This window comes from Salvelinus alpinus, chromosome 18, assembly GCF_045679555.1.
Source record: "Salvelinus alpinus chromosome 18, SLU_Salpinus.1, whole genome shotgun sequence".
In the NCBI taxonomy this organism is placed as follows: domain Eukaryota; kingdom Metazoa; phylum Chordata; class Actinopteri; order Salmoniformes; family Salmonidae; genus Salvelinus; species Salvelinus alpinus.
In genome coordinates this window covers 9,383,654-9,403,846 of record NC_092103.1, presented here as the reverse complement: position 1 = coordinate 9,403,846, position 20,193 = coordinate 9,383,654, and the positions used below count along the sequence as shown (strand labels likewise).

At 44.0% G+C, this 20,193-nt stretch overlaps 1 protein-coding gene across 5 annotated transcripts in view; it reads left to right on the top strand.

Moving 5' to 3' along the window:
- The window catches only part of LOC139543659 (adenomatous polyposis coli protein-like), a 55,898-nt gene extending 40,228 nt beyond the window's left edge, over positions 1-15,670 (top strand). For all 5 annotated transcript variants that reach the window (XM_071349957.1, XM_071349956.1, XM_071349958.1 and 2 more), the window contains 8 exons: positions 4,585-4,686; positions 5,793-5,954; positions 6,149-6,365; positions 6,574-6,669; positions 7,007-7,146; positions 7,465-7,659; positions 7,842-8,056; positions 8,190-15,670. In XM_071349957.1, coding sequence (XP_071206058.1) covers positions 4,585-4,686; positions 5,793-5,954; positions 6,149-6,365; positions 6,574-6,669; positions 7,007-7,146; positions 7,465-7,659; positions 7,842-8,056; positions 8,190-14,628 — 7,566 coding nt within the window. In that variant the 3' untranslated portion in view covers positions 14,629-15,670. The remainder of the gene's footprint in view (positions 1-4,584; positions 4,687-5,792; positions 5,955-6,148; positions 6,366-6,573; positions 6,670-7,006; positions 7,147-7,464; positions 7,660-7,841; positions 8,057-8,189) is intronic.
- Positions 15,671-20,193: the final 4,523 nt, after the last annotated feature.

Genomic DNA, 20,193 nt, shown 5'->3' with positions numbered 1-20,193 from the left:
TTTTTTTTTTTAGTCTGGGACAGCCCTACAACTCAATAGTCAATTGGAAATTATTCTGACGTCATTTCTCTCATCTCACCACCACTAATGAGATGGGTGTGCTTGGTGCATGTTGTTGGGTCGGGGTCGACAGTGCACACCTCATCTCTCCTATCACATCTAACCTGGATTTATATATATATTTTTTAAATGTATGCAGATGAGCATTGAATCAGTGCACCGTGAGGGAGACGGCACAGTATTCCGTTTTGAGTCAGGAACCAAAACTCCTCCATTGTGAGGAGGGTTGAATATTTTCCCGCTATTTTACAAATGTTCTATCCCGAGAATAAATCACTTTCCTACCAGGTAACCCGGTATTTCCCGCCAAAACCGTAAGTGTCATTCAAAAGCATTATAAAGCATATAAATAGGCCTATGTCTGGATTTGATTGAAAATTCAAGCCTGACGCCACCTGAGCCTGATTAAATACATTTTATGAGCCCCATGTTAAAAACATTTAATGAGCCCAAGCCCAAATGATTGTGCCATTATCCAATACATAGGCTATATGATATATAGGCTACAGCACATTACGCACGACAGAGAAACATAAAAGTACATGGCTATAGCTATGCTCTATTGTGTAAATAAATATATCAAGCTCCAGTAGGCTAGTCTTTTTGAGTGTGAACTGTTACTGTATTGTGTTGTACTGTTACACGGACTGGAATTACGCACCTCGTTCAAACCATGATAATGCATCATATGCGACCTACAAAGTTACTAGTATAGGCTAGTGAATTTGATTACAATTCTTCATCATTTTCCCACTAATGTTATTAGCTTCCCACCTCTTTCTCTCTAGTGCTGCTTCAGTTCTCGCCTTCAACTGTTAGATAAGGACAACTAGTCATATTAATTATATCTGCTGTTAGCTAGGTTTCTAGAAAATAAAAACAATATATTTGCTAGCTATATTTGAAATACTTGTCACTGACCTTTGTACACTTGTCAAACTACTCCATCCCAGTGCCTGTTTATTGATTAACTGGTAACTGAAAAAGTTGGCAAGAAAAATGCCCCTCCTGGGATTTTCTATTTCAGCTCATGAAACATGGAACCAACGCTTTACATGTTGTGTTTTTGTTCAGTTTTGTTGTGCTTATCTTCATCATTCTAATGACATGCTTGAATAATATAGGACTAGAATGAGATGCAGAAGGCTTTCACTTCTCATGAGGATTGAATGGTTATGGGTCTGAATAAATACCTGCTATAGCCTACCACCATCGTGCGTTCGCTCTTCTTTCAAACTACCCGCGAGTTCTATTGGCTGCTGTATTGACCATTTTAGCAAACAAGAGCTTGCGTACCGTTTATAATAGTCTATTGGTGTAAGTAATGCAAAAATGAAATGTCCAGCAAGCTATTCTAGTCTAGATTTTCCTTCATGGGACTCAAATTGCTAAGGATGCTTTTTTTTATTTTATTTTTTTATTTTATATAATATAACAGAGTCCAGTGGAGCACAGGTGTGTAATATTGCGAAAGAGACAGGCTATAAGTTAGAAGCTTAGTATGCATAATCCATCATTCATTAGCTAAATATATGTATTTTTATTTAACTAGGCAAATCGGTTAAGAACAAGTTCTTATTTACAATGACGGCCTACCCCGGCCAAACCCGGACGACGCTGGGCCAATTGTGCGCCGCTCTATGGGACTCCCAATCACGGCCGGATGTGATACAGCCTGGATATATAAATATAAGGCTAATACTGCATTGAATTTATTACCTGAAAGAGGTAGACTAGGATAAATACGCACACATGCATATATAGATAGATCTCTCACACACACAAGCGCGGTACCAGTCAAAAGTTTGGACACACCTACTCATTCAAGGGTTTTTCTTTATTTTTACTATTTTCGACATTGTGGAATAATAGTGACGACATCAAAACTATGAAAAAACACATAAGGAATCATGTAGTAACCAAAAAAGTGTTAAACAAATCTATATATTTTATAAACACTTTTTTGGTTACTAACAAATTCATGTGTTATTTCATAGTTTTGATGTCTTCACTATTATTCTACAAACCCTTGAATAAGTAGGTGTCCAAACTTTTGACTGGTACTGTATATACATACATTGCATTCGGAAAGTATTCAGACCCCTTCCTTTTGTCCACATTTTGTTACATTACAGCCTTATACACAATACCCCATAATGACAAAGTGAAACAGGTTTTCATGCTGCCACTACCATGCTTCACATTAGGGATGGTGCCAGGTTTCCTCCAGACGTGACGCTTGGCATTCAGGCCAAAGTGTTCAATCTTGGTTTCATCAGGCCAGAGAATCTTGCTTCACATGGTGTGATAGTCCTTTAGGTGCCTTTTGGCAAACTCCAAGCGGGCTGTCATGTGCAATTTACTGAGGAGTAGCTTCCATACGGCCACTTTACCATAAAGGCCTGATTGTTGGAGTGCTGCGGAGAGGGTTGACCTTCTGGAAGGTCCTCCCATCTCCACAGAGGAACTCTGGAGCTCTGTCAGAGTGACCGTTGGGTTCTTGGTCACCTCCCTGCCCAAGGCCCTTCTCCCCGATTGCTCAGTTTGGCCAGGTGGCCAGCTCAAGGAAGAGTCTTGGTGGTTCCAAACTTCTTCCATTTAAGAATAATGGTGGCCACTGTGTTCTTGGGGACCTTCAATGCTGCAGAAATGTTTTGGTACCCTTCCCCAGATCTGGGCCTCAACACAATCCTGTCTCCAAGCTCAACGGACAATTCTTTCGACCTCATGGCTTGGTTTTTGCTCTGAAATGCACTGTCAACTGTGGGACCGTCTATAGACAGGTGTGTACCTTTCCTTTCCAAATCATGTCCAATCAGTTAAATTTAACACTGGTGGTCTCCAATCAAGTTGTAGAAACATCTCAAGGATGATCCATGGAAACAGGATGCACCTGAGCTCAATTTGAGTCTCATAGCAAAAGGTCTGAATACTATTTCTGTTTTTTAGGTTTAATACATTTGGAAACATTTCTAAACCTGTTTTCGTTTCGTCATTATAGGGCATTTTTGAATTTAATCAATTTTAGAATAAAGCTGTAATGTAACAAAATGTGGAAAAAGTCAAGGGGTCTAAATATTTCCCGACGGTACTGTATATATCAATTTTAAACAGGATTATCTATTTTGCAATTTTAATGGAATTGATGGAGAGACTGCGGGATAGTGCTCGCTCGTGCACTGATTTAAATTAATGATATAGGAGCATTTTAAAACTCTGCATTTGCAAAAAAAAAAAAAAAAAAACGAATGACAATTATAGAAAATAAGGTTACCCCGAAAGCCAGATGGAAATGTGTAAATTAGACATGCATTCGCTCTTTATATTACTGTAGCATAGGCTATGCTGTAGCAAATGTAGGTCTACCTGTCATAATAAAAAAAGTTTCCATGATGAGATGATGGGTCTACATACTGAAATGGGCTGTCGGTCACCACCCTGAGCGGCGATGATTCATCGTACTGTGACCAGAGTGAAGGCCATAGAGAATCCATATTTAGACATTGCATATAATTTAACAGTTCCAGTTCACGTCATGCTGTGTGTATAAATAATGTATTATAATTTACTGGTTTCTCACATTTATTTATCCCCGGAAAAGGGAGTGGTTTTGGGGCGATAAATCTCAGTAACCGGGTTCCCGCCAATAAACCCTAATAGTGAACCATGTCACAGTCGACTGGATTTCGCTGATTTGGTCACTCATCTGTTGAATTGTTTTGAATTTCCTCTGCATGCTTGCTTTCAGTTCGTTCAGTTTCCCAAATATGTCTGTTACATAAGTAAGGAGACACCTTTTTTTTTTCCATTACACAAATTCAACAAAGCCTGTTTTTTCTTTTTTTACACATCCATTGCGAATGACAACAGTTCCTCTCACAATTCAAAACATCTTTCTATCACTCCCCCTCAATAACCACTTTGCCTCGGTGTGAAATAGAACATTGACATGCTGTGATCTCATATCTCCACGTAGTTTTGCGAACAGGCGTGCGTGATGTAGTTTACAATCGAAGTTACCTGCTGCGTTTCTGAGTTCTGCGCTCAGCTCTTTTGCAGCCAGTTGCTCTCTGTGTATCCATTATAGCTCAGTGGGTGTATCATACAATGCATCTCTAATGCTGAGGGAGACCCATTCATAACTAGAGTGCAGAGCCACATCTGTGCAAAAGTCCATCATTCGATCCCATGGAGTCTGTTTTTTGTCAATATAGCCACGCAACACACTGAGCCGTTTCATGCTTGGGAATCGTGAGACGGAACAATATGTCCTCGTGAATAGCATCCCCTGACTAGTAGGGAACAGAAGCCCTCACAGCTAACGTCCATTTGGAGCGCATGGGGGGGGGGTTGAGTTCAGTCGGTGTACTCTTGATTGCTAGCTATAGCATCAGTTCTTAGCATCAAAATGTACTTAAGTATCAAAAGTAAAAGTATAGTCCTCCAGATCAGAGGTAGTAGGGATGACCAGGGATGTTCTCTTGATAAAATGTTTTTCTTAATTAAAAATGATTTTTTTTTTAGGGTTCAAGCAGTCGCCTGGATCACGATTCTGCCAGTGAAATAAGTTTGGGTGTGGGTAGTTACTCTGTGCCCCGCCGACTGACCAGTCACCTGGGCACCAAGGTAACCAGAGATTCTAATACTCCTCAGGTTGATATAGTTCTACTGTTACTATGAAACAGCCCCCGTTAACAATTAACCACATGAGATCTGCCTGCATGTCCAAACCGGAATTGTGAAATGTTATCTGTACTGAACAAAAATACAAACGCAACATGCAACAATTTCATAGATTTTTACATGAGGAAATCAGTCAATTGAAATAAGTTCATTAGGCCCTATTCTATGGGTATCACATGACTTGGAATACAAATATGTATCTGTTGGTCACAGTTACCTTTTAAAAAAAATGGGTCTCGCAATGGGCCTCAGGATCTCGTCACGGTATATTTGTGCATTGAAATTGCCATCGATAAATTGCAATTGTGTTCGTTGTCTGTAGCTTATGCCTGCCCATACCATAACCCTACCGCCACCATGGGGCACTCTGTTCACAACATTCGCAAAATGTCTCACCCACACGACGCGTGGTCTGCGGTTGTGAGGCTAGTTGGACGTACTCCCAAATTCTCAAACGATTTTGGAGATGGATTATGGTAGAGAAATTAACACTTAAATTATTTGGCAACAGCTCTGGTGGACATCACTTAAGGCAGCATGCCAATTGTACGCGTCCTCAACTTGAGACATCTGTGGCATTGTGTTGTGACATAACTGCACATTTTAGTGGCCTTTTGTTCCCAGCACAAGGTGCACCTGTGTAATGACCATGCTGTTTAATCAGCTTCTTGATATGCCACACCTGTCAACTGGATTGATTATCTTGGCAAAGGATAAATTATCTCAAACAGGGATGTAAACAAATGTGTGCACAAAACTTGAGAGAAATGTGTTTTTTGTGCATATGGAATATTTGAGGTCTTTTATTTCAGCTCATAAAACATGGGACTAACACTTTACATGTTGTGTTTATATTTTTGTTCAGTGTAGTTTAGCAATTTCATAAAAATTATACATTTATTTTAACAGAAGTAGCCCACGTAAATTAGATTGCATCCCAAGGGGTATAATGTTATCAATTTTGATATGAATAACTTGTTTGACCTATAAATTATCAGTGTGTCTTCTACAATATAGTTGTTCTCACGGTCGGCCTTCTTGCCCTACAGGTGGAGATGGTATATTCCCTTCTTTCAATGCTGGGGACCCACGATAAAGATGACATGTCTCGCACTCTGCTTGCCATGTCCAGCTCTCAGGACAGCTGCATCGCCATGCGTCAGTCTGGCTGCCTTCCCTTACTCATCCAGCTCCTCCACGGCAACGACAAGGTTTGAAATGTTACATATTTTGGGGGTAACTTTGTTTTTTATCATTAGTTATTTGTTTTCCCATGAAGGATCACTATGGAAATATGTGTTTTAATTCATGCTTTCATGTGAAATCCTCTGGGATCAAATGTCTTGTCAAGGTATGTATTATCATTTCTTTACCCCAAATTACATTTGATTCTATTCAATTCAAGGACTCTGTGCTGCTGGGGAACTCACGGGGAAGCAAGGAGGCCCGGGCGAGAGCCAGTGCCGCCCTTCATAACATTATCCACTCCCAGCCTGATGATAAGAGGGGTCGCAGGGAGATCAGAGTGCTGCACCTCCTGGAGCAGATCAGGGTCTACTGTGAGACCTGCTGGGAGTGGCAGGAGAGCCATGAGAGAGGAGTGGACCAGGACAAGAACCCCAGTGAGGCTTACTCTGTGTTTACTGTGTTGTATTGGTTTTGTGTATCTAGTCTTGATGTGTTGGTGTATGTATTGCTGACCTCACTAAAATAATTTCAATGAAATAAAAGATTGTGTCGTATAGATGAACTGTGTCTTTGGTTAGTGAATGGACATTTGGATGGGAAATGGATTTTTGTTACCAAATGGTGTGTTTGTGTGAACCCCAGTGCCCTCTCCCGTGGAGCATCAGATCTGCCCAGCGGTGTGTGTTCTTATGAAGCTGTCCTTTGACGAAGAGCACAGGCACGCTATGAATGAGCTCGGTAAGCATTCACCAAATGCACTTTGTTTTTACTTAGACTAATTAACCAGGGTAATCACCTCCACTGCTTTCCAGGCAGTTATCTTTAAAGATAACACATTTGATGGATTTTATAGTTCATACCATTATCATCACCAAGCAACCATAACAGAACAGAGCTACTTAAAGGCATCATGTTAGAGAAATAATTGATGTCTTCATCACTGTAAAGATGTAGAATCTTCTGCAATGTCCTCAATTATGTGCGTGGCATAGGACAGAATATAGTAGAACATTCATGGGGCAGACTAATTCAATTTATTGATTGGCATTTCTCCTGCTGCGCTGTGTGTTCCCAGGGGGCTTGCAGGCTATAGGGGAGCTGCTCCAAGTGGACTGTGAAATCTATGGCCTCACCAGTGACCACTACAGCGTCACTCTGAGGAGATACGCTGGCATGGCCCTCACCAACCTCACCTTTGGGGATGTTGCCAATAAGGTGAGCTTATTCAGACTGTGTAGCCTAATGTCAGATATTGATTGATTGTGTGTGGAATTGTTACAGAACATTTTGGGATGTCTACCTTGTGGCTGGTTCCTCAGGTTCAGATTAAGCCTATTCCTAGATGTAAAAAAAAAAGAAGTTCAATCTCCATTGAGCATGCTTTTTAGTTTAGGAGTAGGATCAATCGGAGTCTGGGAAACCTTCCCACATGTGTCCTTACACCTGAGAGTAAGTGTATTCTTTGATAATCTTGTTCTAAAAAGTATGGCTTCAACTTAATAATAAGCATCTTTCTGTGTCTTCAATCCTCAGGCAACACTGTGTTCCATGAAGGGATGCATGAGGGCCATGGTGGCTCAGCTGAAGTCTGAGAGTGAGGATCTACAGCAGGTGATTGCCAGTGTGTTGAGGAACCTGTCCTGGCGTGCAGATGTGAACAGTAAGAAGACCCTCCGCGAGGTGGGCAGCGTCAGGGCTCTGATGGAGTGTGCATTGGAGGTACAGAAGGTGAGACACATCATGAATACACTTTCAATTACAGGTCACCTTGGTTACTTTGGTACGGATATATAATTAGGAGCACATAATGTATAAATATTTGAATGAAATGTCCAATAGGAATTTGATCAAGATATTTGCCTGAAGATGTATTCACTGGTTAATAGTTTGTCCTCTTTCCCTTTTTATAGGAGTCTACTCTGAAGAGTGTCCTCAGTGCCCTGTGGAACCTGTCGGCTCACTGCACTGAAAACAAAGCTGATATCTGTGCTGTAGAGGGTGCTTTGGCCTTCCTGGTTAGCACTCTGACATACCGAAGCCAAACCAACAACCTCGCCATCATTGAAAGTGGAGGAGGCATCTTGCGCAACGTATCTAGTCTCATTGCTACAAATGAAGATCACAGGTGTGTTTTCGAAAATCAAAAGTGACTAACTATAGTATTATGCTGTTAAATATTATAATTATTTGATATTTTACTGTATCCCCTGTAATTTGTACACTTGAAAGCTTACAGGACCATATGTTTCTGTCTGTAGGCAAATCCTGAGAGAGAACAACTGTCTTCAGACACTCCTGCAGCACCTGAAGTCTCACAGCCTGACTATTGTGAGCAACGCGTGCGGCACTCTGTGGAACCTCTCTGCCCGCAACGCAAAGGACCAGGAGGCCTTGTGGGACATGGGTGCTGTGAGCATGCTGAAGAACCTAATCCACTCCAAGCACAAGATGATCGCCATGGGCAGCGCTGCAGCACTGAGGAACCTAATGGCCAACAGGCCCGCCAAATACAAGGACGCCAACATCATGTCGCCTGGATCCAGCCTGCCCTCTCTTCACGTCAGGAAACAGAAAGCCTTGATCGAGGAACTGGACTCTCAGCACCTCTCTGAGACATTTGACAACATTGACAATTTAAGCCCCAAGGCGTCCCACAGGGGTAAACCAAGCAGGCACAAGCAGAATGTCTACAGTGATTACGATGGTGTCTCTAGATCAGACGGGTTTAGCCCCAACAGTGTGCCTGTGCGCCCCCCTTACATGAACACACCAGTTCTGTCAAGCCCGTCACCCAGAGAGAACCCAAGGGGAAACATAGACAGTGTTAGGGCTGAGAGGGATCGAAGCCAGGACAGAGACAGACCGAGGGGTGCACCCGGGGGTTTCCACCCAGATCATGACTCGAAGAGAATGCAGATGCCTGCCACAACAGCTGCTCAAATCGCCTTGGTGATGGAGGAGGTGAAAAGCATTCACTTGCTGACTGGTCTGGATGACCGGTCACCAGAGAGCCCTAATCAAGACCCTCACCGTACCACTGCAGCACATGGTCATTCAAATGTATACCCCTACACTAAGCCCGATCACTCGGGCAGACCTTGTCCAATGCCCAAGTTAGAATACAGGGCGTCAAACGACAGTCTCAACAGTGTCAACAGCACTGACGGCTATGGAAAAAGAGGCCAGATGAAGCCATCTGTGGACTCTTACTCTGAGGATGATGAGGGGAAGTGTTGTGTCTATAGAAAATATCCTGCAGACCTCGCTCACAAGATCCACAATGCAAACCACATGGAAGATGATGATGGAGAAGTTGACACACCCATCAACTACAGCCTAAAGTATTCTGACGAGCAGCTGAACTCTGGTCGGCAAAGTCCAAGCCAAAATGAGAGATGGGCGAGGCCTAAGCACATGGAGGAGGAGATGAAACAGACAGATCAGAGGTCTGTGCGATCTCAAAGCCCAGGCTACCCCATGTACACGGAGGGCAACAGTGAGGGCGAGGAAAAACTCAAGTACAAGCCCAGGTTCGTGCAAACAGAAATGCCACAGGGATTCAGATCAAGGAACGCCAATCAACAAGATCAAAGCAATGCTGGCCCCACTCAAGGAATTAACAAAAATATGAACAACCAGACTATGTGCCAGTCTGTGGATGATTACAGTGATGACAAACCAACCAATTATAGTGAGCGATACTCAGAGGAAGAACAAGATGAGCAGCCGACCAATTACAGCATGAAGTACAACGAGGAACATCACGCAGAACAACCCATTGATTACAGTCTGAAATACTCAGACTCCTCCTCCCAAAAATCCATGTTTAGTCATTCAAAGTCATCCTCCACTCAGAGCTCAGTGAAAGACAATCTGAGCCAAGATGGTTCCACATCATCCGTGTCATCCATAAAGAATGCAGGAAGACAAATGCAGCTACATCCCTCCTCGGCTCAAATGAGATCAGGGCCAACTCGGCCAGGCCAGAAGAACACAATATGCAAACCCCCTACCGTCAATCAAGAGACACTACAGACGTACTGTGTTGAGGACACACCCATCTGTTTCTCAAGGGGTAGCTCTCTGTCATCCTTGTCCTCAGAGGAGGACGAAATGGAGGGCTGCAAGAGGAATGTAAATGCTACCAGTAACTACCCAACTCTTCCCATCTCTGAGAAAGAGTCGACTGGCGGTCACACACGAGAACAACGCAGAACCGAGAGCCAGTTGTCTGTGCAGTATGTCCGAATGAAGCCTCCAAGGAATAGTCAAGTTCATGGAGATGGATCCAGACATCACAAAGCTGTTGAGTTTTCATCTGGAGCCAAATCCCCATCCAAAAGTGGCGCCCAGACCCCCAAAAGCCCCCCAGAACAGTATGTGCAGGAGACACCCCTCATGTTCAGCAGATGCACATCTGTAAGCTCTCTCGACAGCTTTGAGAGCCATTCCATCGCTAGCTCTATACAGAGTGAATTGTGTAGCGGTATGCCCAGTGGAATCATTAGTCCAAGCGATCTGCCCGACAGCCCTGGTCAGACCATGCCTCCGAGTCGTAGCAAAACACCACCACCACCCCCAGAAAATCAACATCCACCCCCAATGAAACACAAAAAGGTGCCTCCTCCGCCGCCTCCGAGGGCGGATATGGCTCCAAGGCATGCTGCTGTACACGCTGCTGTCCAGAAAGTCCAGGTGCTTCCGGATAATGACGCCCTCCTACACTTTGCGACAGAGAGTACCCCAGAAGGATTCTCTTGCGCATCCAGCCTCAGTGCTTTAAGCTTAGATGAACCTTACATTCAGAAAGATGAGCTCAAGATCATGCCTCCTGTTCATGAAGACGACCAGGGAATTGAGGCTGAGCATGAGAATGATGACACTACAGAACCCCCAAGCCAAGGGAAGCGTGAGACGGAAAAAGACATTTTGGATGATTCAGATGATGACGATATAGAAATACTGGAGGCTTGCATAAACTCAGCCATGCCAACAAAGTCATCAAGAAAACTCAAAAAGCAATCCCCTTCCAACACTACTTCTAGAATACCACCACCTACTGCCCGTAAACCAAGCCAACTTCCTGTTTACAAATTACATCCTTCACAAACCAGAGGACAACAGAAGACCGTGAACTTTGCCCATGGAGAGGACATGCCTAGGATTTACTGTGTAGAGGGAACCCCTATCAATTTCTCAACCGCCACATCTCTCAGCGACCTAACCATTGATTCACCCCCTAATGAGCTGGCCAATGCTGAAAGCCGTGCTCCTCCTCGTGCAGAAATATCATCCAGTCAAAGAAGGGACACTATTCCAGAAGGTAAATGTACAGAGGAAAAAGATGCAGGTGTTACTTCCTCCTCCACACAAGCTGCCGGGACAGAAAATGAAGGGGATGATATTTTAGCAGAGTGCATCAGTTCAGCCATGCCAAAAGGTAAAATCCACAAATCCTTTAGAGTACAGAAAATGTACGATCAACCACTGCACCCGTCAGCTTCTCCTGTTAGCCTAGTCCAGCAGGAGGTTGAAAAGAAGCCCACTTCCCCTGTTAAACCAATGCCACAGAGTAGTGAGTACAGAGCTAGGATGATTAAGAAACCCCAGCCTCCGTTTAACTTTTCTTCATACCCTGATAAAAACAAAGAAACCAAAATGCAACAGACAAAAATGGCATCCAGAGATTTCACAGATAAGCCACAAAATGCGGAGAGGCCACGTCCAGGGTTTGCTTTTGACTCGCCACAGCATTACACACCAATAGAGGGTACACCCTATTGCTTCTCACGCAATGATTCACTGAGTTCATTGGACTTTGAGGATGAGGAACCTACCCTCGCCAAGGAAAAGGCAGAACTCAGAAAAGACAAAGACCAGAGGAAAGCTTCAACAAAAAACAGTGGAAAGCCATCCTTAAGGGCAAACAGGGGAAATCTACCACAGACTGCTCCAACAAAACCTCAGCAACAGAAGGAGGCAGTATTTCCACAAGCATCCAAAGAAAACATGGGGCCAGTGCCAGATGAGAAGCAGAAGTTTTCCATTGAAGACACGCCGATGTGTTTCTCTAGAAACTCATCTCTCAGCTCTTTAAGTGACATTGACCAAGAGAACAACAACAAAGACCTCCAGCCAAAAGAAGAAGAAGAAGAGGAGGAGGATGTAACTCAGGTGGAAGCTCCTACAAGACCCCAAGCCTCTGGTTACGCACCAAAAGCCTTTCATGTAGAAGACACCCCTGTGTGTTTCTCAAGAAACAGTTCACTCAGCTCACTAAGCATTGATTCAGAAGATGACCTTCTACAAGAGTGCATCAGTTCAGCCATGCCAAAAAAGAAGAAACAGACAGCGAGAAATAAAGAGGGGAATGACCAAGGAGATGCCATTGAGGAGAGAAGTATGGACGGCATTTTAGCTGAGGAGCCAGAACTCATATTAGATCTCACTGATACATATAGTCCAGTTTCTGAACAAGCCTTATCGCCAGACTCTGAGTCCTTTGATTGGAAGGCCATCCAAGAGGGTGCCAATTCCATCGTCAGCAGTTTGCACCAGGCAGCTGCTAGCCTCTCTAGACAAGGCTCATCTGACTCTGACTCAATCCTCTCCCTCAAATCTGGAATATCCCTTGGGTCTCCCTTTCATTTACCCTTAAATTCAGAGGATAATAAATCTGCATCTGACAAAGGACGCCCACGGATATTAAAGCCTGGTGAAAAGAGCACTTTAGAAGCAAAAAAGAAAGAAAAGGAAGAGGAGGCAGCAAAAGCTCTTAAAGGGGGCAAGAAAGTCTACAAAAGTCTCATAACAGGAAAACCACGTGCCAGCACTGAGACCCCAGCTTCATTACAGCAGAGGCAGACGGCCCCTACTGTTCCAATCTCTCGTGGTAGGACAATGATCCATGTCCCTGGTGTTAGAAGCAGTTCTCCAAGCACTAGCCCAGTCCAAAAGAAGCCTCCAGCCCGCGGTCCAGCCTCAGTCTCAAAAATTCCCCCTACCCAAGGGCAGAGCTCCAGTAATTCAAACAGAAGCATTAAACCACCTGCTAAATCTGACCCTAGTCCCGCCAGGGATCAGCCTGGATCTCAATCGGGATCAAGTAAAGCTTCATCACGATCTGGATCCAGAGACTCCACACCATCCAGGCCAGCTCAGCAGTCCTTGACCACCAGACCCATGCAGTCACCTGGTCGCTCCTCTGTGTCACCTGGAAGAAATGGTCTGGGCTCCTCAAACAAATTATCCCAACTGCCTCGCACTGCTTCTCCAAGCACATCGTCAACCAAGTCTTCTGGTTCTGGCAGGATGTCCTACACCTCCCCTGGAAGACAGATGGGTCAGCAAACGCCACCCAAGCAGACTGGCTTGACTAGAAGCACTAGCGGAATCCCTAGGAGTGAATCTGCCTCAAAGAGCCTGAATCAGTGTGGAGTTACTGGCACATCTAAGAAGCAAGACTTGTCCAGGATGACATCCACAAAGTCAAGTGGAAGTGAGTCAGACCGGTCGGAGAAACCTGCCCTAGTTCGCCAGTCAACGTTCATCAAAGAGGCCCCTAGTCCAACACTGAAGAGGAATTTGGAAGAGTCTGCCTCGTTCGAGTCTCTGTCCCCCTCCTCTACCAGCCAGTCTCAAACGCCTGTGTCAAGCCCGTCTTTGCCAGATATGTCGTTGACTCTGCCCTATCAAGGAAGTCAGGGAAGCAACTGGAAAAAGTCCCCTCAGAGTCAAAACTCTTCAGAAAATGAGGATGGGCAACCTCAAAGGGGAGGGAAACACGACATCTCCAGATCCCATTCAGAAAGCCCCTCCAGACTCCCTAATCTTAACAGGACAGGGACATGGAAGAGGGAGAAAAGCAAACACTCCTCCTCTCTTCCAAGGGTTGGCACCTGGAAGAGAACTGGCAGCTCCTCTTCCATCCTCTCTGCCTCCTCTGAGTCAAGTGAAAAGGGCAAAAGTGAGGATGAACGACAGCCACTGAGTCCAGCCCAAAGGTCCCCACACGGCAAAGATGGAAACCCTTTAAAAGGAACATGGAGGAAGATGAAGGACAGTGAAATCTCTCAGTCAGAAGGCCACGATTCTTCCTCCTTAGACTCTAACACCATGGCCATGGGGCACCAAATGAGCCCTGCCGTGTCCAAGACTGAGGATGTGTGGGTGAGGATTGAGGACTGTCCCATTAACAGTCCGAGGTCTGTAAAATCTCCAACAGCAAACACACCTCCAGTAATCGACAGTGTTCTAGTCAAAATGCCCTCTGTTGATCTCTTGTCAAGTGAAACCCATCCCAAACAGTCCAAAAATGAAAGTGTAAATGCTCGTAGGCTAGGTCCAGAGACTAATTTAAACTTGTTTAGGAGCAGTGAGAGTCTTGATAAGAAAGGGCCAGACCTCAAGCCTGCTCAGAGCATCATCACAGAGGCCCATGAACTGCCTGTTGCTGAACGCACCCCTTTTAGCTCCTCCAACTCTAGCAAACACAGCTCACCTAGTGGTGCTGTGGCTGCCAGGGTCAGCCCTTTCAATTACACTCCTAGCCCCAGGAAGAGCAGTGCTGACAGTGCCACACCACCACGACCCTCACAGATACCCACGCCTGTCAGCGTCACCAACAGTGCAAAAAAGAGAGAATCTAAAGGAGAAAGTGCTGGAGAAAGTGGGTCCTACATTGTAACCTCAGTTTAAGTCCCTTGAGGCTAGACTACACAGACACACAACCATGATCTAGGGGAAATGTCTTGAGCATACCTAGTGACCTCTGTTGTATAGAATTATTCAAACACTAAGCAAAGATCATGGATTCATCAACTTTTGGTGTAAAAAACTAACATGTAAATAATAGTGAGATACTAGAGGGTTATTGTAGTTGATGCCTAGCCTAATTGCTGGGCTCGTGTTTCTTTGCTGGTAGGAATGTGGCTGGGACACTTGGTTATCAGAGAACGAGAGAGAGGGAGACCTCTGAAGGATAATGTATGTGAATTTGTACTGTACAGATTTTAATTATGTATGTATTTAATTTAAACCCCTGTAAAGATCCTGAATCTTGTCTGACTTGACAAAGATAATCACTTAAAGTTGCCTATTTGGGTTGTTAAATCCCTTAAAGATGGACTTTAATGCTACTCCATTTATTTTTTATTAAACCTAAGTTTCAGTTAAAGAACATTAATTCTAATTTTTACTACTGCAAATGTATTATAAACTTCCCTTCCTTGCATGACCTGATGGTTTGGTTCCTGAAGTAAAGATGAACATGTATGTGGTCACATGTGTTGGTAGCTGTAGTGTAACATTTTACACTATTTTTGTGTGCTCTGAAGGTAAAGGAATTAACTGCAAGTTACCCGTGACAACTTTTCGAATGAGAAAATATTTACATTGGAAAATAGATGATATAAGAGAGTAGATAAGATGCATTGCTCTGCTGTTTAATTGTTATCAGGTGAGTTGGATGCTTTTTAACTAAGAGACTATCTCAGAAGGACTGAATGAACACTTTGAACAAAATAAATTATTACTGTAGGTTTTTGGTGTTGGTATATCATTTTTTTAAAGCTCATTTTACTTCCACTGTAATGCTAAAGCACATACAATTACACTGTGTGAATGACTGTTCGTGTTTTATTTTCTCATGCAATAAAGTAGTGGTTGGATATTCAAAGGAAAAAAGTAAATTTACAAATTGTAAATCAAATTAATAAACGTTAACATTTTTGGTGCAAAACTAGTGTCCAGTGTTACTGAACAGTGGAAGGGTTGTGTGTATCAAGCTTTGATAATTTAGTATCCATCTTGAATATATTTTGGTAGTGAATGGAATTTAAGCTCTGCTTCCAGTCAAATCAAATGAATTTATAAAGCCCTTACATCAGCTGATATCTCAAAGTGCTATACAGAAACCCAGCCTAAAACCCCAAACAGCAAGCAATGCAGGTGTAGAAGCACGGTGGCTAGGAAAAACTCCCTAGAAAGGCCAGAACCTAGGGAGGAACCAGGCTATGAGGGGTGGCCAGTCCTCTTCTGGCTGTGCCGGGTGGAGATTATAACAGAACATGGCCAAGATGTTCAAATAATAATCACAGTGGTTGTCGAGGGTGCAACAGGTCAGCACCTCAGGAGTAAATGTCAGTTGGATTTTCATAGCCGTCCGGTGAACAGGTCAGGGTTCCATAGCCGCAGGCAGAACAGTTGAAACTGGAGCAGCAGCACGGCCAGGTGGACTGGGAATAGCAAGGAGTCATCAGGCCAGGTAGTCCTGAGGCTTGGTCCTAGGGCTCAGGTCCTCCGAGAGAATTAAAGAGAGCATACTTAAATTCACACAGGATAAGACAGGAGAAATACTCCAGATATAACAGACTGACCCTAGCCCCCCGACACAAACTACTGCAGCATAAATACTGAAGGCTGAGACCGGAGGGGTCGGGAGACACTGGCCCCATCCGACGATACCCCCGGACAGGGCCAAACAGGCAGGATATAACACCACCCACTTTGCCAAAGCACAGCCCCCACACCACTAAAGGGATACCTTCAACCACCAACTTACCATCCTGAGACAAGGCCGAGTATAGCCCACAAAGATCTCTGCCACGGCACAACCCAAGGGGTGGCGCCAACCCAGACAGGAAGATCACGTCAGTGACTCAAACCACTCAAGTTACGCACCCCTCCTAGGGACGGCATGGAAGAGCACCAGTAAGGCAGTGACTCAGCCCCTGTAATAGGGTTAGAGGCAGAGAATCCCAGTGGAGAGAGGGGAACCGGCCAGGCAGAGACAGCAAGGGCGGTTCGTTGCTCCAGTGCCTTTCCGTTCACACTCCTGGGCCAGACTACACTCAATCATAGGACCTACTGAAGAGATGAGTCTTCAATAAAAATGTAAAGGTTGAGACCGAGTCTGCGTCTCACATGGGCAGGCAGACCATTCCATAAAAATTGAGCTCTATAGGAGAAAGCCCTGCCTCCAGCTGTTTGCTTAGAAATTCAAGGGACAGTTAGGAGGCCTGCGTCTTGTGACTGTAGCGTACGTGTAGGTATGTACGGCAGGACCAAATCGGAAAGATAGGTAGAAGCAAGGCCATGTACTGCTTAGTAGGTTAGCAGTAAAACCTTGAAATCAGCCCTTGCCTTAACAGGAAGCCAGTGTAGAGAGGCTACCACTGGAGTAATATGATCACATTTTTTGGTTCTAGTCAAGATTCTAGCAGTCGTGTTTAGCACTAACTGAAGTTTATTTAGTGCTTTATCCGGGTAGCCGGGAAAGCAGAGCATTGCAGTAGTCTAACCTAGAAATGACAAAAGCATGGATACATTTTTATGCATAATTTTTGGACAAAGTTTCTGATTTTTCCAATGTTACTTAGATGGAAAAAAGCTGTCCTTGAAACAGTCTTGAAAACAGTCAGAAAGTCAGGTTTATTTGAGATGACTGTACAACCAAGATGAATTGTCAGATTTAACAGATCTCTTTGTTCCAGTGAATGATTATGAACACAAGTGTTCGTATTGCAGCTATGGTTTGATATACAAGCAAAGGGGATATGACTATAGGCATTTATTCATAACACCAATACATAAACATTTCGTGATAGTTGTATGTGTGTTACAATAACCTTCATCCGATCATAACCATCAGTGTCAAAAAAAATTATACCCGATATCACACACTAACAAACTGAAAACGTGTACAATTAATTGATGGGAGAAGTCTCATCACTTTCATGTGTAACCCTTGTAACTTTAGAATCGCGGCAAACTTGGTTCCTGTTTCTATTCAGTCGCGTTCGCGTGGGTCAATCAAAAACACTAACGATTAGTTGACAAATAGTGCCTCCCACAATACAGGTGATTGCTGTTGGTAAGAAGTACTGCAGCGATTTCAAACAGAGGAAGAGGATTTCCAAATCCGAGGAAAATCTGTGTCCCTCCAGCAGGTGGCATTTTTCGTTTCTCCCATCAAGCAAGGAGTTTTTATATGGTCAGTGTCGAATTTGGTCAACAAAAACACGAATGGCTTATTTGATCGAATAGACGTTTCGTAATGCTTAAGTTTCGTATACTGATATAGGTAGGACAAGTGACATCCAGGTAACTGCAAAAAACCCTGTATACCGTAGTCGTCTGCATAATCATGTTGAGCCTAGTTACGTGGCATCCCTATTGAATACCGGGGGTTGACGTCACCTCATCGAATATTCAAAACTGAATTACAGTAATGAGATGTATACACCAATCCAAAGAAAAGACAGGCGGGCGCTAGACAGCCAGTCGTGCCGCGTTGTTGACAACGAATTGTTAGGGTGGAGAGATGAGTATCTTGTCGGTATATCCATAATCTTTCCCTAAAGGTAACTCCCGTCAAAAACTGCATTCCCTTTGATCACGTTTTTTTTTTGTTGAAGCGAAATTGTCTAAGTTTCCTGCCTGTTGAGCTTCCACTATTTACCACAGCCACAAAGTCAAAATATCGTTAAAATAAAACTATTTGCTTTTTGGTCTTAAATTAAGGTTAGGTATAATATTAGCAGTGTGGTTAAGGATAGGGTTGCGGTTAAGGTTTAACATCAGATTTTAAGAAGATAAATGGAAGAAATGCGGGGTTTATGAAGTGTGGCTGTGGTGACTAGTGTTGACCCTGGTAACTTTGATACAGCTATCACATACCATACTGTCTTTGCAGTTATCTTCAACCTAGCTTAATTTCCCGCTGAAAACCGGATGTGGGGACTCAATGTTTAGCCACAATAGTGGATTTTGCGGATCACCTTCAAAATAAAAGTCACCCAAACGGATTGAAATGTTTTATTTATTTTACTAGGCAAGTCAGATAAGAACCAATTCTTATTTTCAATGATGGCCTAGGAACAGGGGGTTAACTGCCCTGTTCAGGGGCAGAACGACAGATTTTTTACCTTGTCAGCTCCTCGGCGATTCAATCTTGCAACCTTTCGGTTACTAGTCCAACGCTTTAACCACTACGCTTCCTGGTTCCCCAAATTGTGGAATCATGCTCTATTTGGACTAGATAATCATAAACAAGGTCGGAATGTTGTTATATAAATTAAACAAAAGACAATAATTTGACACAACAAAAAAATATCTGAAATCACACTGTGGATGTATTACACTTTAGAATTGCATGGAGGGCAGCATAACCTATGGATGTTGCACCAATGAAATTAGGTATCAGCTTACTCACTCAGTGACACTCACAGAACACAACTGTGTAGAGTACACACACATATTAGTGTCTTAGCTCTTATTGCAGGACTTTGACTGTGGGAATTCACCTTTCCAGTCAATCTATTGTGTGTATTGCACTGTGCAGCCTAACCTATGGATGTTGTACCCATGAAATGGGCCACGCATGCCTACAACTCCAGCATCAAGTTTGCAGTAGTAGGCCTGATTACCAACAATGATGAGACGGCCTACAGGGAGGAGGTGAGGGCCCTGGCAGTGGTGCCAGGAAAATAACCTCCCCCAATGTCAACAAAACGAAGGAGCTGATCGTGGACTTCAGGAAACAGCAGAGGGAGCACACCCCTATCCAAATCGACGGGACCACAGTGGAGAAGGTGGAAAGCTTCAAGTTCCTTGGCAAACATGTCACTGACAATCTGAAATGGTCCACCCTCATAGACAGTGTGGTGAAGTCGCAACAGCGCCTCTTCAACCTCAGGAGGCTGAGTAAATTCGGCTTGGCCCCTAAGACCCTCACAAACTTTTACAGATGCACAATTGAGAGCATCCTGTCGGGCTGTATCACCGCCTGGTACGGCAACTGCACCGCCCTCAACCGCAGGGCTCTCCAGAGGGCGGTGCGGTCTGCCCAACGCATCACCGGGGGCACACTGCCTGCCTTCCAGGACACCTACAGCACCCAATGTCACAGGAAGGCCAAAAAGATCATCAAGGACATCAACCACCCGAGCCACGGCCTGTTCCCCCCCTGTAATCATCCAGAAGGCGAGGTCAGTACAGGTGCATCAAAGCTGGGACCGAGAGACTGAAAAACAGCTTCTATCGCAAGGCCATCAGACTGTTAAATAACCAACACTAGCCGTCTACCAATCGGTTACTTAACCCTGCACCTTAGAGGCTGCTGCCCTATATACATAGACATGGAATCACTGGTCACTTTAATAATGTTTAATAATGTACATACTGCTTTACTCATTTCATATGTATATACTGTATTCTATTCTACTATATCTTAGTCAATGCCACTCTGACGTTGCTCATCCT